This window comes from Aphidius gifuensis, linkage group LG5 (assembly GCF_014905175.1).
Source record: "Aphidius gifuensis isolate YNYX2018 linkage group LG5, ASM1490517v1, whole genome shotgun sequence".
Lineage (NCBI taxonomy): Eukaryota > Metazoa > Arthropoda > Insecta > Hymenoptera > Braconidae > Aphidius > Aphidius gifuensis.
In genome coordinates this window covers 18,908,447-18,926,529 of record NC_057792.1, presented here as the reverse complement: position 1 = coordinate 18,926,529, position 18,083 = coordinate 18,908,447, and the positions used below count along the sequence as shown (strand labels likewise).

Sequence of the window (18,083 nt, the reverse complement as noted above, 5' to 3'; positions counted from 1 at the left end):
ACAATTAAACAATAAAAATATAAAAAAAATTCTACATCAATAAAAACATACCCTCCAGAGCTTGGCCATGGAAATTTTTTTTTCTAGACCGAGAAAGAAACAAAGAGCTTTTAACCGTATCATTGTTTTATTGACAAAATAACCTGCTACTGAAAAAAAATTTTAGCTATAGCCATTCATACAGGGATTGTTTTTATAAATTTTTTATATGTTTATAAAACTCTACTGATATTTTAAAGAAATAAAGATGTTCATGTAGACAATTGATTTACTTACAAGCAATAAAAATAAATAAAAAATTCAAAAGCCACAACAATTTAGAGCAAAAAAAAATTCGTAAAGTTAATTTTTGTTTTGTTAATTCTGCAAATCAGCCTTTTTATTTACAAGTTAATTTATTTTTTTCAATAATTTGATTATTAACAATTTATAAAAAATATATTTATAAAATTTTCAATCACTCAGGACATATAATCCACGTGGCATATATTCATATCGACCTTGAAAATAACATAAACCACGCCCTTGGTCTTTTAGCTCAAATAAAAAATATAAATAAAAAAGAGAAAATTAACTGGATCATACATACGAACTTGTCAAAAGGTTTGCAAGTGACTTAATAAATTATACTATGCACAAAATGCAAATAAAAAATAAATAAACTGAAAAAAAAGTTTTCATCGTTGATTTGACCTTTGACATTAGTGCCTCGATAATATTAAAATATTTTATGTCTAAACAACTAAAAAAATAATATATATATTTGTAAATTTATTTTATTTTTTTATCTATTATCAAGAATTTAAAAATATTTTATGGAAATCATGATAACTCTATAATACAAATCAAAAAAATGACCGATAGCTTTTACCATATAATCTTTAATCAGCTATATTTTTTATTATTTCAAAATAAAAAAATATAAATTTTTTTTATTTAAAAATAAAACAAAAAAAAATTTATTGTTTTATATTTATTTTTTTATCTAACCATCACCTATAAATTTTTTTTTTTAAAATAACAAAAACCATTTTTCGAAGATATAATTTTGTTGATTATATTTTTTTCTACTTGTCACATAAAATTTTAAACATTGATGTATGTAGAAAAATTAAAATGAGTTGTTTTATTTATATTGCAACGCGATGCACATTGTTTGTTATGAAAAGTGGGACAAAAATATCGTGAGTCAATCATGATATTAGCTAGTCGATTGCTAAGAGCGGCGCGTGTCGCGTGATGAAGACAAGTTAACTGTGTACATACGTGTCGGACATTACCAATAATCCACCCAGTTCTCAGACGTTTTTTATAGTCATGTAATAGAAAAAAAAATAAAAAAAATAAAAATAGTAAAAAACAAACAACTATAATGTCTCTCCTTGAAAATCATTTTCAATTACTCTAATCGATTGATGAGCAACAATTATCGAGTTCCATTACTCATCCAGCAAATTAAATAAATAATTACAAAAACTTGAATGAAATTAATTACAAATGACATTACGTAATTATAAATTTTTAATTTTATTTTTCCAACAAGTTATTCAATTAGGAAAATAGAGATTTTATTTTTCTTTTTTTTTTTTGAAGCAACAATTTATTAAATTTCATTACTTAAAATTTAATCAAATTAATTAAAAATGTCATTTTATAATTATTAAATTCTTTTCAATTTAATTTCATTAAATGCATTTTTATTTTTATCAACAAGTCATTGTCTTGTTGAAAAATATAAAAAAAAAATTTCTATTATTTTTTAAAATTTTATTCAAGCTGGATGAATATTTATATTTTTTTTTAATTTTCTAATTTTATGTTCAAGTTGTATACTTGTATTGTACAATTGCATAATATGATAAAAAAAAAAAAAAAATGAATTCGATCCAAGCGGAAATGGCAAGTGCCAAGAGAGGCGCCAACATGGTAAAATCGATCGTCGTCCAATGACCTCGCTATCTAAAGCGAAACCACGACAATCCTTTGTGATCCTTTGTGATCATTGATTCAATAAATTTATACTTAAAATTCCTCAACAATTTTATAAAATTTTATATTAATATTAATTTTAAATCTTCAACAATATCTATTAATAAAATAAAAATTCTTCACTTATTATTCATTATTATTTCTTTATCAACAATATAAAAAATAATAATAAAAATAATTAAAAAATATTTTTTTTCATTAATTTTCTTTGTTGTCCTTGTATTAGAATGTACTTTTTTTTTTTTATTTAATGAATATATACTGACAATGTCTCAAGAAATTAAACCAAACACGCAAAGTATTTTTTTCTGTGGAATTTTTTTCGATATTAATTTCTTTATTAAATTAAAAAAAAAAAATATTTTTCATAAATTTAAATTGCAAATTATTTATCGTGAATATTTATTATTGTAATGGAAAATTTTTTTTCATTAAAAAAAATATATAAAGATGAATGAAGTTTGTTTGAATGAAATATTAATTTTATATTTCGAATAATGAAATAAATTATTAACCGTCACACTTGTCTCAAATTGACCTCAAATTGAACGATATAGATGTTTTTATCATTCAAGGGGGATAATATAATATGCACGACTGGTTTTGCCTATAGTCGTAGTCAGTAAATTGACTTCGAACGTCGAGTGAATGTTAAAAATGAATATTCCATGTGTATTTGTCACTGAATGATTTTTAAATATTTTAAAATAAGCCTCGACCCTTTAACATATAATTTTTAAATTTTACTATTTATAATTTAATAAATAATAATATACAAATTTGTTATTATATTTCGAAAATATAATACTTTTATATCAGTGTTTTTTTTTATTTAACTTTTTATATATTTCAGCTGACAGGTTTTAGCTTTATATTTATGATAAGAACTTCAATAAATTTCGAAAAGCTCGTATAAATTGTAAAATAAATTTCAACTATTCATTATTAGCTCACGTTAAATTCATTGTATTTCGTTGTAAACAAAAGTTGTTGGCAACAAATATATCGTGAATATTTATTCATGTGAATAATTAAATTTCATTCAAGATGACTGGGCTTTTTTTTGTTCACGCATTGTTTGTTGAAAATTAAATAAAATAAATCAAAAATATATCCCAAATTGAAAAAATAAATCAAATAAATAAAAATATATTTCGAAAAAATTAAATTTCAATATTAATTGGAATCGAAAATAATTGAAAAGAATTTATTTTTACTATATAATGATAAAAATATTTAAAAAAACTAATAATAAATTGATCTCTTGTATTAATTTGCATTAAATTTGTTGTGTTTATTTTTAAAATAAATTTTTGAATTTTATTTTTTATTTACTACTTACTAATTTTTATTTCATACTGATATTTTTTTCTATCTTTTTTTTATAGTAATGACTTTAAAATGATGTCTAAAAAATTACTAAGACAGCTATATTCAGAACTAATCTATTCGAGAATGTCTACATGACGGAAGTGACCGTTGATGAACAACTGCATTATACAACAACACATATACAAACTGTGCGACTTAAAATTCATTCAATAATGAAGCATCTACAAAACATTTGTAGAATTCATTTGATGTATATATATTTTTTTTAAACAATAAAAATGTTATGTTAGCAAAAACAAATTAATAAACTTTGAAAGTACAAGTTTATTAATTACCAGCGTTAAAAATGTTTCGAAAAATTAAAAAAAAAAATATAAATTTATGATAATAATAAATAAACAAATAAAAAATTCGTTTGTCAGTTTAATTTTCTAATAAAAAATATTTTTCATTTGCAAATTATCACATGGATCTTACGCAAAACAATCTCATATAATTTTTCGATAGATAAATTTAAATTTCGTAATTTTAAAAATTACATAAATAATTTTTTTACTTTCGAAAATTATTTAACAATTATCCACAGTGTTAAATAGATAAATATTTTTGTTAAATATATCAATTTTCAATATTTAATTAATTATTAATTATTGGCACACTCAACAATTGCTAATTAATTTTTATGATGTTTAAAAAACAAATAAATTTCATGTAACTGGTAAAGTGAGAAACTGGTAAAATAGTTTCTAGCTGTATGCTCATATTAAATTTAATAAATAATAATAATAATAATGAGAAAAACATTTATGTGAAATATAAATCTTACCACTATTTTTCATGTCCTCCTTTGCTTCGTCTTCTGCTGGCTGCACACTTTCCTTGCTCGTGTTGCATCCCATGATTAGCGACTTTTCTTATCGTTATCTCAACCACTAAAATTATTATTATATTTTATTATTATTTGTTGCTGTTTATTTATTTTATTTTTTTTATTTATCAGTTCTTCACCTCGAAACAGTTACACTTAATTTCTTATCAACATTTGTTAGAATAAAAAATAGCTAATATTTATAATATCATGTCCAAATAATTTGGTCGTATTTATGAAAATATATTTATTTATTTTTAATTATTAAAAAAAAAGTATATACATAACATTATTAAAAATAATTTATCAGTCAATTATTGAACTCGTTGTTGATTTTAACGGACGTATTATTTTGTAATTTAAAAAATATTAACTAGTTTATTTATTTATTTATAAAAAGGCATAAATTTATTATTTTACTAATTTTTCTATTGTAAAAATTGTAGAAATAAATATAAATATAAATTAAAAATGCCACGTGAATAATATTGATGGTATTGTTGGAACTACCGGTAAGCTACTGAGGTGCTATTCTACATTAAAATAACAAACTGTTTCGTCAACGACGTTACGAGGCGTACTGAGTTACTTGCCGTCGACGACCCTGCCCTTGCGTCGCGACTGCCTGCGTCGATATATATTCAATCCTTTCAACTATATATATATTTATCATAGTTATGAATATATATAGAGATAGATATACACACAGGTGTATTTGTATCAAAGTGTATACAAAAAAAAAATATTTACCACCAACGCAGCATCACTGAGAATTGCCATCTCACTAAGAGAAAAAGAGATGAAATAAACCGATCGAAACTCCAGTGACTTTCGTATTTTAACGAGTTTGCATATGCATTTTTTTTTTTTTTGTCCTTTGACACTGTGTCAAAGTACCAAAGATTAATTATATCTAGACAACAAAGAGTGCATCTGCAAGAAAAAGATAAATCACTGAATATATATTAAAAAGAAAAAGACCATCATAAAGTTAATTTAAAAGAAAATATTTTTGTTTTTTTTATTACTTTTTAAAATGTATTAATTTTGTTGTGGTAATTTTTACATATCAGCAATACTCCACTTGTATGCCTCTTCTTCAACAGCAGTACGTGAATTTCTAGCTTCAAACCAACGTTTTTCATAGCCATTACTTCTATCAACACCGTCCCATCGACAACCAGGTCTAATACCAAAACGATTTGGCATGTATGAACCTTGAAATGTTGGTTTATCTGGTTGTCTTTTGCCTTCCTTAATTTGTTTTTCTTTGACGTACTCCAACATTGGATCCTCAGCATGTAACATATTACGTTGATGAGCATCAAGATCAGCATCATCAGCATATCTTGCCATTGGCTTATTCATTTCATAAGCATCTTGATTTAATTTTTCTGTACGATCCTCTACTTGTTTCAATCTGTTAAATAACAAATTAATATTAATAATTTATTTATGAAAATATTAATTATTGATAAATTAAAAAATATACAAACCCTTTGCCCCATTTTGCATATTTTTCATCGATTTCTGCTTGACGTTTATCTTTCTCTTTTTTTTCCAATGCTTCAGCAGCAAAATCACGTCTTCTTCCAGTTTTTTTATCACGAAAAACTGGTACTTGACTAGCTCCAGTTACATTTTTACTTAGCTGTAAATTAAAACAATTATTATTAATAAAATTAGTCAATTAGAAATGAAAATTTAATATTTATTTACCTTGCTATATGATTCAGCTTCTCGACGTCTGAGAGACAATGTTTCTTCTCTCAAATCTTGAGCAGTTTGTAAACCACCTGTTTTATCGTTAAGTGTTTTTTTTATTTTTATATCTTGCCTTGGACTTGATGATCTTTGTCTTGGTGATCTAGGCTCATCATCCCATCTTGATGATCGTCTAGGAGATCTTTTTCGTTTATTTGAATCAGGTTGTCTATCATTGTTATTTTTAGAATGCCTTGAGTCTGTTGGATGTTGTCTTCGAGGTGGACTAAGATCTGAATCTGATCCACGTTTGTTGACGTTTGTTTTTTTATTATCTCTTAAACCTTTGGAGTCTCTAGAATTTTGTCTTCTAGGTGGACTAAGATCTGAATCTGATCCTTCTTTTGTAAATTCAGATTTTCTACTATTATTATTATTGTTTTTTGAATACCTCGAGTCTCTAGAGTCTTGTCTTCTAGGAGGACTGAGATCAGAGTTTAATTCTTGATTCCTTTGATTATTTTTTGAATATCTTGAGTCTCTAGAATCTTGTCTTCTTGGAGGACTGACATCAGAATCCAATCCTTGATTTCTATCATTGTTTTGTCTGATATTTTTATTATTTTTTGAATATCTCGAGTCTCTAGAATCTTGTCTTCTAGGAGGACTGAGATCAGAGTCTAATCCTTCATTCCTTTGATTATTTTGTCTATTATTTTTTGGATATCTTGAGTCTCTAGAGTCTTGTCTTCTAGGAGGACTGGCATCAGAATCCAATCCTTGATTTCTATCATTGTTTTGTCTGTTATTTTTATTATTTTTTGAATATCTCGAGTCTCTAGAATCTTGTCTTCTAGGAGGACTCAAATCAGAGTCTGATTCTTGATTTCTTTGATTGTTTTTTCTATTATTTTTTGAGTCTCTAAAGTCTTGTCTTCTAGGAGGACTGAAATCAGAGTCTAATCCTTCATTCCTTTGATTATTTTGTCTATTATTTTTTGGATATCTCGAGTCTCTAGAGTCTTGTCTTCTAGGAGGACTGACATCAGAATCCAATCCTTGATTTCTATCATTGTTTTGTCTGTTATTTTTATTATTTTTTGAATATCTCGAGTCTCTAGAATCTTGTCTTCTAGGAGGACTGACATCAGAGTCTAATTCTTCATTTTTATCATTATTTCGTCTATTTTTTCTTGGTGGACTCATATCAGAGTCAGATGCATTTTTTGATACGTTATTTTCAAGCCTAGATCTCCTTGGTGGACTCAGATCAAAATCATCATTTTGTTTTTTTTTATTTAATTTAGCTTTTTTTTTATTATTTTTTTTCTCATCATCTGATGAATCAGATGATGAACTTGAACTTGATGAACTTGATGAACTGCTTGATTCTTTTTTTTTACTTTTTTTAGATTTTCTTTTTTTTTTAGTCTTTGATTTTCTAACAGGTGACAAATCATCATTTATTTTATTTTTTTTAACTTGTGTATCATGATCATTTTCTAGGTTTTCTAATTTAATTTGACTACTACTAACAGCAACATTACCTTCACCATCATCAGCAATTATTTTCCAACGTCGTTTATCAGCAAAATCAACTGGTCCTTTTTCATCAATGATACCAACAATTTGTGGTGCATCTTCAGATGGACCTAGTATATCAAATTCACCATCTTCAACTGGTCGTATTGAATTTATATCAATATCATCATCAATAATTTGAACTCTGTAATAATAAATTTATTTTTTATTAAAATATTGAAAAATTTATTGGAGTAAACAACAAATATAACCTAAAATAAGTTTACGTTCGTTTTATTCCTACAATGTATTTTAAAGTTATGCGTCAACAATACTTACGTTTTAACACCAATTTTTGCCTTCTTTTTTTTTTTCTTTTTTAAATCATCACCAGAACTTAAATACTTTTTTAAATACTCTTTTTGACTTAATTTTACGTTAGCCATTCTGTTTACGTGTTGCTTCAATCAGTTTTTTTTTTTTAGTGTCTTTTGACAGTTTGTGGAATTCTAGGGCATCTTAAAGGCGCTTTACATTTTAACATGAAAAGTGGATGCGTTCAAATATTCATTTAAAAAGGCAGAGTTTGAAAGATATATTTTTTATATTTTTCTGCGCATGACACTAAGCTGCGCGCAATAATACAAATAATAAACGTATAATTTATATGCATATTAATGATTATTCTTTGTTAATAATTGGTTATAATAATTAATGATCTAACTTATAATAATGATTGATAATTTAATTGTTTTTTAATAGCTTTTTTTTTAAATTAATGTGCAATAATGTGCAAGATTAGACGAGTTAATTGAGTTGATTGAGAGTTTAAATTACTGACTTATTGTTAAATTATTCAAAAATTGAATATCCTGGTAAATAATTTGCCAAAAAATTAAAAACTACATGTAGCTTGTATTTTGTATAAAAAAATATTTAAAATTAAAGCTTGTAATTATAAAAAAAAAACCGAGCACAGTGGAAAATAAACAAAATGATTATTTTAAAAATAAAAAATATCACGAAAATTATGATAAATAAATAAATATTTTATTTAATAATTTATTTATTTTTTTTTGCAAATTGACTTCTAATATATATCTTGGATAAGTTGTAAATTTACTTATTTAGATATTTTTTTCTTTTAAATGACAAGCAAGCTTGTGGTTAGATAGGACAAGGCCCCGTTTTACGGTGCCTGTAGTCTCGAGTTCAAATCATGCTCTGCAGACGATCAATAAAATTTAATGCATTGCTGTGAATGATTATAAAAAATTTTCATCATAGATAATGAACAAATGACACTTACATATAAATGTTAAAACTTAAAATTAGTTTGTAATCATAGACCTGGTGTGTGGAACAAATATCTCCTTGCAAAGAACGAGTAAGGATAGCCTCTTTCCTGGTTCTCTGCTCGGAAATAATTGTCCCATACAATTTTTTAATATTTTATTTTAAATATTAATAACAGATTTGTTGTCAAGTATTTCCCCAAAGAGTAGTCTAAAAAATAAAACAAATATAGGAAAACAATTAATCATTATGACACAATGACTATCATCAAATGTTAAAAAAATTATGATAAATAAATAAATATTCCATCTAATAATTTATTTATTTTTTTAAAATTTACTTTTATCATATATCTTGGATAAATTGTAAATTAATTTATTCAAAAATTAATTAGTTAGTCATCGTGTTGATATTATTTTTTATTTAATTTTTTAAATATTTATCTTTTAAATTTATTTTTACATATTATTAACGAGATAATTATTATGAATCTACTTGCTAGAGGTTATTTTTTTCGTTGGATATTTTCTAGCAAATATTTTTTTATTACAATATTTCGATCTCAAATTTTCTGTTCAGGATATTTCGACCATGAGTGTAAGTCATTATATCCTTTATATATATTTTAAAGTTTTTTTTGCAATTTTTTAGAGAATGAGGATTATTTAAGAATTTAAAAGTCAACATAAATTTTTCATTATTCATACATGAGTACAATAAACAAAAAATAAAATAACATAAAAAATTCTAGACGACTGTTTGGCGACAACGACAAAAGTTGTACAATTGTATCACGCGAACAAATATATATACAAAACAATCCAACCAATAATTTTATCTGGTAATGTTGTTCAAAAAAAAAAAAAAAAACGTATAACCCACTCTTGTAAAATTTACTTGCCTATTAATCACGCGTTTTTGTATATTGTGTACATGCATTCAGATAGTTGCTGAAGAAATAAGTTTATTGTTTGTACGTGTGAATATGTAGGCACCTTGCCAAAATTATCAAGACACCATCAAAAGTAAAATTATCAATTATTTTACTAATACTGTATCATATAAAAAATGAATATAAAAATTGTACAAACAGCCAACAAGGATTCTCTGGATAGTTCGAATAATTTACCACAAAATTGCTCGGTTTTGACAAACAATTGATATTACAATATTAAAATGATTATTTTTTTATTTTATTCCACAACATAAAAATCAATACTGGAAAATTTGAATTATAATTGCAGTTGAATACATAACAGTTTAGTAAATCAATTGATAACTACTATTACTCGATCAAATTATATATTATTTAGTCAATAGTGATTTTCTGGAAGGTTCAAATAATTTACCACATTTAAAAATAAATGGCTCACGTGTTTTCATCATTAATATCACCATTGATTTTTTGGTACTGTTATCAAACTTTGTCCAATCGACATCATAAATTGCATCATAAAGTTCCTCGTACTAAGAAAAAACAAATCTCATTAAATATACAAAAATAAATAATCTGACGATGAATGTAAATAATTTTTTTTATTACTTGATTCTTCATTTTATTTGATATATAACAAATTAGAGATATTTCAATAGCAAATAATAAAAATGCAATTAAATGAGATAAGAATTCCTCTGATGAAAAAATAGTTTTCGATATAGTATAAGACGATAAACACAATCCGATGGTACTGTATGCATATTGCATAAAAGTAAGTGTCGAAAAAATACCACAAATTTTCTTAGATAACTCTAAAACTTCTGAATGATTATTAACAAATCCAGTAATCATTTTCTTTTCCATAATTAATTTATCCCTATTAATAATTTGATGAATTTTTCGAGTCATTTTTATATTTTTTACCATGATTTTATATCTGCATTTTAATATATCAACTTGGCAACAAATGGTCATCATCATTGTGAGAAAAAGAATATTATAAGCAATTATTATTATAATTCCTATGAGGCATACTGCTGTTTGAGTGTATGATATTAAATTGTAAATAGATCGATTTGATATTTCAACAAGTACTCCAGTACCAAATGGAAGAATTGGCAGTGTATGGGAATTGAATTCTTTTTGTACATATAAAATCATTCCAGTAGCAGAAATTATAGTTATTATTAAAGCAACAATCCTGTAATTTAAGTAATTATTTTTTATTTGGTTTAGTTTTGTTTTCTATAATTATTGCGATTATTGATTTCAACTTACTTGGAAAAACGATGATAAGAATCTTGAATATTTTTTTCATTTTGGTTTTTTATTTTAAATGGTTTATTATTTTTCACAGTTTCAATAAGTTCAGTTATATTTTCTTGTTGATAAATTACGTTCAATCGTTTTACTAATCCCATGAACGTGACTAATCCTAGTCCGAAGACTGTATGATGATTCCAAATTTTCACTGTATTTTTATTCATCACTGTGACGAATTGTGTTATCATAAATATGAAAATTAATATCGTTAAATTTATCTGGTAAAATTTGAAAATGTAAAATTTATCATTGCTTGGTTTCCATACACCAATAATTTTTAGAAACTTTGAATTAAACTGATGAGCTTGCATGATTTTTTTGTTTCAAATATCACTACCTCTTGCACTTGTTTTACGAAGAATAAAAAGTTTTTTCTTCTTCAAATAAAATTAGAAAACATAAAAAAAAAGTGGGTGTATGTTAAAATCATTTATTAATTTCATGTAAAAAAAAAAAATTATTAAATGTTCATTTATACGTTGATACGAGTTGAAGGTATAATCATTTTTTCGAAAGGGTGAAAACTAAAATTCGAAAGTAATTTATTTTTTTTTCAGTTTTAATAAAATCAACTGGTCTATAATTTTCCATGAAATAAATTATAATGATCAAGTTGACCGTCTAATTATGTCATACAAATCCATAAACGCTATATGTCAAATCATAATTTTCAAGGTCCTTTTAATAGTATAATGGTTTCAACAAACAATTCATATTACAATACGTAAATTATTATTTCTTTATTTTTTACAACGTATATCAATATTTAATATTAATGATAATGATAGTGGAATAAAGTTTGTTACATCTAAAGTTATACTCACATAATTTAAATTCAAGAAAAAAAAAATAAAATAATTAATCAATTTATAGCTCACGTACCACACTGAAAATTGAGTAAGACAGTTTAAATATCTGAAAAAAAAAATTATCAATTATTTTACAAATACTGTATATCAAATAAAAAATTTTTATATTATCAATGTGTATACATACAGTCAATAGTGATTTTCTGGATGGTTCGAATAATTTACCACATTTAAAAATAAATGGCTCACGTGTTTTCATCATTAATATCATCATTGATTTTTTAGTACTTTGATCAAAATTCGTCCAATCAACATTATAAATTGCACCATTAAGTTCCTCGTACTAAGAAAAAACATGTCTCATTAAATATACAAAAATAAATATTCTAACAATGAATGTAAATATTTTTTTTTTTTATTACTTGATTCTTCATTTCATTTGATATATAACAAATTAGAGTTATTTCAATAGTAAATATTAAAAATGCAATTAAATGAGATGAAAATTCATGTGATGAAAAAAAAGCTTTATATAAAGTATAAGACGATAAACACAAGCCAATAGTGCTGTATCCATATTGCATAAAAATAATTGTTGAAAAAATACCACAAATTTTTCGAGATAATTTTAAAATTTCTGAATGATTATTAACAAAATCACTAATTAATTTTTTTTCCATAATTAATTTATTCTTATCATTATCCTGAAGATTGTTTCGAGTCATTCTTATATTTTCTACCATCATTTTATATCTGTATCTTAATATATCAACTTGAGTGCAAATAATCATCATCATTGTGAGAAAATTCGTAAGATAACTAACTCCCGTTAATATTACTATGAAGCTCAATGTTATTAGAATATAAGATATTAGTTTGTAAAAAAATTTATCTGATATTTCAACAAGTATTCCAGTGCCAAATGGCAGAATTGGCAATTCATGGGAATTTAATTTTTTTTCTAAATATAAAATTCCACCAATAACACCACATGAGATGAATATTAAAGTTACCCGTCTGTAATTTGAGCAACTTTGATTAGTATTTAATTCAATTTAATAAATTTGGAAATTTAGAATATTATAAACTCACCGGAAAAAGCGACGATAATAATCTTGAATATTCTTTTCATTTTGATTTTCAATTTTAAATGGTTTAGCAATTTTTACAGTTTCAATAATTTCTGTTAAATTCTCTTGTTGATACATTATGTTTATTCGTTTTATCAATCCCATTAACGTGACTAATCCTACTCTCAAAGCTTTGTCATGATCCCAAATCATCTGTGTGTTTTTATTTATCGCTGTGACGAATTGAGCCATCATAAAAATGAAAATTAATATTGTCAAACTTATTTTGTAAAATTTGAAAATATAAAAACTGTCTTCTTTTGGTTTCCAAACACCGATAATTGTAAGAAACATCGAATTTAACTGATGAATTTGCATGGTTTTTTTTTTCGAATTAAACAAGCTTTAAAAATTGGAAAAATAATTTATCACAAATTCCTTTTTATAAAAAACAAAACAAAGAACCATAAATATTATGCTACTTGGACGTATGTAGAAGTCGCTTATGAATCCAATGTAAAAAAAAAAAAAAAAGATTGAAATGTCGTTTCTACGTCGAAGCTATACATATACATTAATAATTTTATTTTATTTTTCAAAGACGCAATAGCTAAATCAAAGTCATTATCTTTGTTTTTAGTTTTCCTTATAGATTATTATTTTAGAAATTTTTTATGAAGCACCTGCTTCATAATTTACCTTGAAAAAAAAATCAAAATAATCAAGTAGCTCGACTAACGACCTTTTACGAATTTCTAAACAAATATTGATTATTTTTTTCAGTTTTTTGTAATATATACATATTTATTTAATTTTCTAAAACATGAGACATACATGTAAGCACAAAATTTGAATTTTAATATTAATGATAATTACAGTTGAATAATTTTTTTTTATATAAAATGTTAAAAGAAAAAATACTATCGATATTTTATGTATAATTAATGACAATTACAGGTATAATAATTTTCTGAAAAGGGTAAAAGAATAAATAAATTTTAAAATCAACAGGAATAAATTATTTTGTTAATGCAAGTTTCAAATGATTATAAATTTCAATTGCTTGACTGCGAAATTCATACAGACAATTAGTATTACTATAAAAAATATATGACTATTTTTTTGTTTTTCACAACATAAATTAATACAAAAATTTAAATTTTAATATCAATGATAATTACAATTGAATACAGTTTAGTACATTTAAAGTTTCACTATATACAACAATTAGAATTCAAGAAAAAAATGAATAAAAGAATTTATCAATTTACAACTCACGAACGACGCTGAAAATTGAATATGATAATTGAAATATCTGGAAAAAAAATGATTAATTATTCTTTCAATACTGTATCAAATGAAAAATAAGTATAAAAATTGTACAAACAGCCAATAAAGATTCTCTGGAAGGCTCAAATAATTTACCACATTTAAAAAAAAATGGTTCACGTGTTTTCATCATCAATATCATCATTGATTTTTTAGTACTTTGATCGAAATTCGTCCAATCAACATCATAAATCGCATCATAAAGTTCTTCGTACTAGGAACAAAAAATAAAAATCATTAATATATGTATACAAAAATAAATAATCTGACTATAAATGTAGATATTTTTTTTCATTACTTGATTCTTCATTTTATTTGATATATAACAAATAAGAGATATTTCTATCGCATATAAAACAAATGGAATTAAATAAGATAAAAATTCATCTGATAGAAAAACAGCTTTTGACATAGCACTAGACGATAAACACAATCCAATTGTGCTGTATGCATATTGCATAAAAATAATTGTTGAAAAAATACCACAAATTTTTTTAGATAACTCCAAAACTTCCGAATGATTATTAACAAAATCACTAATTAATTTCTTTTCCATAATTAATTTATTTTTATGGATACTTTGATGAATTTTTTGAGTCATTTTTATATTTTTCACAATCATTTTATATCTGCATTTCAAGATATCGACTTGGCAACAAATAATCATCATCATTGTGAGGAAAAGCATGTTATAACTAATTACCATTAGTACTCCTACAAGACATACTGCTATTTGAGTGTGTGATATTAATTTGTAAATAAATCGATTTGATATTTCAATAAGTATTCCAGTGGAAAATGGAAGAATTGGCAGTGTGTGGGATTTGAACGTTTTTCCTACATATAAAATCGCTCCAGTAGCAGAAATTGAAGTCATTATTAAAGCAACAATCCTGTAATTTAAGTAATTATTTTTTATTTCGTTTAGTTTTGTTTTCTATAATTATTAGGGTTATTAATTTCAACTTACTTTGAAAAACGATGATAAGAATCTTGAATATTTTTTTCACTCTGATTTTTTATTTTAAATGGTTCAACATTTTTCACAGTATCAATAAGTTCAGTTATATTTTCTTGTTGACAAGTTATGTTCAATCGTTTTATTAATCCCATCAACGTGACTAATCCTACTCTAAAGACTGTATTATGATTCCAAATTTTCGCTGTATTTTTATTCATCACTGTTACAAATTGGGCTATCATAAATATAAAAATTAATATTGTCAAACTTATCTTGTACAATTTGAATATATAAAATCTGTCTTTTTTTGGTTTCCAAACACCGATAATTTTAAGAAACATCGAATTAAATTGATGAACTTGCATGACTTTTTTGTTTTAAATATCACTACCTCTCGCACTTGCTTCACGAAAAATGAAAGTTTTTTTTTTTTTTAAATGAAAACTAGAAATTACAAAACAACTATAAATGCGTTACTGGTTTTTGTGGGTGTATGTCAAAATCATTTATTAATTTAATAAAAAAAAAAAACTATTAAAATTTACTTATTTTTCAGTTTTAATTAATTCACCTGCTCTATAATTTCCCTTGAAATAAATTATAGTGATTAGGTTGCTCATCTAATAACGTCACACAAACCCATAAACGCTATACGTCAGTTCATAATTATTTTTTTCAAAATAATTTAATATCTATTTTGTTTTAAGTTCCATTGAATTATTTTATAAAAACTAAAATAAACCTGTCACGTAACACTTATTTTTTTATTTTTGACAGCAGAAATCAATACAGAAAAATGTCAACATCAATGTAATTACAATTGAATACAGCTTACTACATTTTAAGTTTCACTACAGTAATTGAAATTCAAGAAAAAAATAAATGGAGATCTTAAAGAAATGAATAATTTCCTAATCTACAACTCACGAACAACACTGAAAATTGAATAAGACAATTTGAATATCTGGAAAGGAAAATTATCAATTATTTCACCAATACTGTATCAAATAAAAAATGAATATAAAAATTGTACAAACAGCCAATAAAGATTCTCTGGAAGGCTCAAATAATTTACCACATTTAAAAAAAAATGGTTCACGTGTTTTCATCATTAATATCATCATTGATTTTTTAGTACTTTGATCAAAATTCGTCCAATCAACATCATAAATTGCATCATAAAGTTCCTCGTACTAAGAAAAAACAAATCTCATTTAATATATAAAAATAAATAATCTGACTATGAATGTAAATATTTTTTTTATATATTACTTGATTCTTCATTTCATTTGATATATAACAAATAAGAGATATTTCCAGAGCATACAATGACGGTATTATTGTATGAGACAAAAATTCAGCTGACAACAAAATATCTCTCGTTAGAACATAAGACGATAAACACAATCCAATTGTGCTGTATGCATATTGCATGAAAATAATTGTAGAAAAAATATCACAAATTTTTTGGGACATCTCCAAAACTTCCGAATGATTATCAACAAAATCAGTAATGATTTTTTTTTCAATAATTAATTTATCATCAATATTTTGATCATCACTGCGATTTATTTTTAGATTTTCTACCATTATTTGATATCTGTATTTTAATACATCAACTTGGCTACAGATAATCATCATCATTGTGAAGAAAAGCGTGTTATAACTAACAGTCATTAATATTCCTATGAAGCTTAATGTTGTTAAAATATATGACATTAATTTGTAAAAAAATTGATTTGATATTTCAACAAGTATTCCAGTGCCAAACGGAAGAATTGGCAATTCGTGAGAATTTAATTTTTTTCCTAAATGTAGAATTGCACCAATTACAGCACATGATGTGAATATTAATGTCAACCGTCTGTAATTGAAGCAGTTTTAATTAGTCTAGGTTTTACCTGTCCTTATCGTTTGTAAATAATAAATTTATAATAAATCATAAGCTTACTTAAGACAACGATAATGATAATCTTGAATATTTTTTTCACTTTGATCTTCAATTTTAAATGGTTTATCATTTTTCAATGTTTCAAAAATATCTGTTATATTTTTTTGTTGGTACATTATGTTTAAACGTTTTATTAATCCCATCAATGAGATAAAACCTACTGAAAAAGCTATTTTACGATCCCAAATTTTAGCTGTATCTTCATTCAACACTGTGACGAATTGTGCTATCATAAATATGAAAATAAATATTGTTAAATTTATTTTGTAAAATTTAAAAATGTAATATCTGTCTTTATATGGTTTCCAAACACCAAGTATTTTGAGAATCATTGAATTAAGACGGTGAACTTGCATGATTTCTTTTTTTTCAAATGTCAAGAGCTTTGAAAATTAGAAAAAAAAATCTAACACAAGTTTTTATGTTTATGACTACCTGTCACACTTGTTTAGTCAAGAATAAAATTTCTTTTTATAAAAAAAAAAAATGAAGCTACTAATTAAAAAATATTCATCTATATTTTACCGACTATCGTGGACGTATGTTAAAATTATTTATTAATCTAACGTAAAAACAAAAATAATTAAAGTTTCATTTTCACATTGATAACAGCTGAAGCTATGTATATAATTATTATTTTTCAAAGGCGCAGTAGTTAAATAAATGTAATTAACTTATTTTTCAGTCGTCCTTATACGTTATTATTTTATAAATTTTTTATAAACCACCTGCTTCATAATTTCCCTCGATGGAAATGAAAATAATTAAGTAGCTTGACTAACGACCTCTTACAAATTCCTAAACGAAAGTGATATCGATTAGTTGTATTAATTTTTTCTAATATATATATATATTTTTCTAATTTTATAAAACATGAAATATATACTTGTAACAATCATTGGAAACTTTAAGTAAACCTGTTAGTTTTATAATTAAAATTATAATAAATTTATATTAATATTATTTATGATTAATAGTCGATATTTTTTTTAA

The 18,083-nt window shown here is 24.3% G+C and overlaps 2 protein-coding genes across 3 annotated transcripts in view; both read right to left on the bottom strand.

Moving 5' to 3' along the window:
• Positions 1 to 4,785, bottom strand: part of LOC122858249 (neuromodulin) — a 28,410-nt gene extending 23,625 nt beyond the window's left edge. Inside the window, exons 1-2 of the mRNA XM_044161020.1 lie at positions 4,330 to 4,785; positions 4,148 to 4,253 (exon numbers count right to left, since the gene is read on the bottom strand). Of these exons, the coding sequence (XP_044016955.1) occupies positions 4,148 to 4,220 (73 nt within the window). The 5' untranslated portion in view covers positions 4,221 to 4,253; positions 4,330 to 4,785. The remainder of the gene's footprint in view (positions 1 to 4,147; positions 4,254 to 4,329) is intronic.
• Positions 4,703 to 7,899, bottom strand: LOC122858248 (BUD13 homolog). 2 transcript variants are annotated; one of them, XM_044161018.1, is made up of 7 exons: positions 7,754 to 7,899; positions 6,544 to 7,619; positions 5,909 to 6,441; positions 5,686 to 5,840; positions 5,218 to 5,609; positions 4,940 to 5,122; positions 4,703 to 4,843 (listed from the first exon to the last, which is right to left on the bottom strand). In XM_044161018.1, the coding sequence occupies exons 1-5, from the start codon at positions 7,858 to 7,860 to the stop codon at positions 5,252 to 5,254; spliced, it is 2,229 nt and encodes a 742-aa protein (XP_044016953.1). In that variant the 5' UTR covers positions 7,861 to 7,899; the 3' UTR covers positions 4,703 to 4,843; positions 4,940 to 5,122; positions 5,218 to 5,251. The 2 variants fall into 2 exon arrangements, with proteins under 2 accessions (XP_044016953.1, XP_044016952.1); XM_044161017.1 differs by having other exon boundaries at positions 5,909 to 7,619.
• Between the last annotated feature and the right edge of the window lie 10,184 nt (positions 7,900 to 18,083).

Excerpts from the sequence above, each read along its gene's own strand:
- LOC122858248 (XM_044161017.1), bottom strand. The coding sequence starts at position 7,860 with ATGGCTAACGTAAAATTAAGTCAAAAAGAGTATTTAAAAAAGTATTTA. Across the intron at positions 5,841-5,908 it reads AAGCTGAATCATATAGCAAG|CTAAGTAAAAATGTAACTGG; the intron begins GTAAATAAATAT and ends TTTAATTTACAG. Across the intron at positions 5,610-5,685 it reads TATGCAAAATGGGGCAAAGG|ATTGAAACAAGTAGAGGATC; the intron begins GTTTGTATATTT and ends GTTATTTAACAG.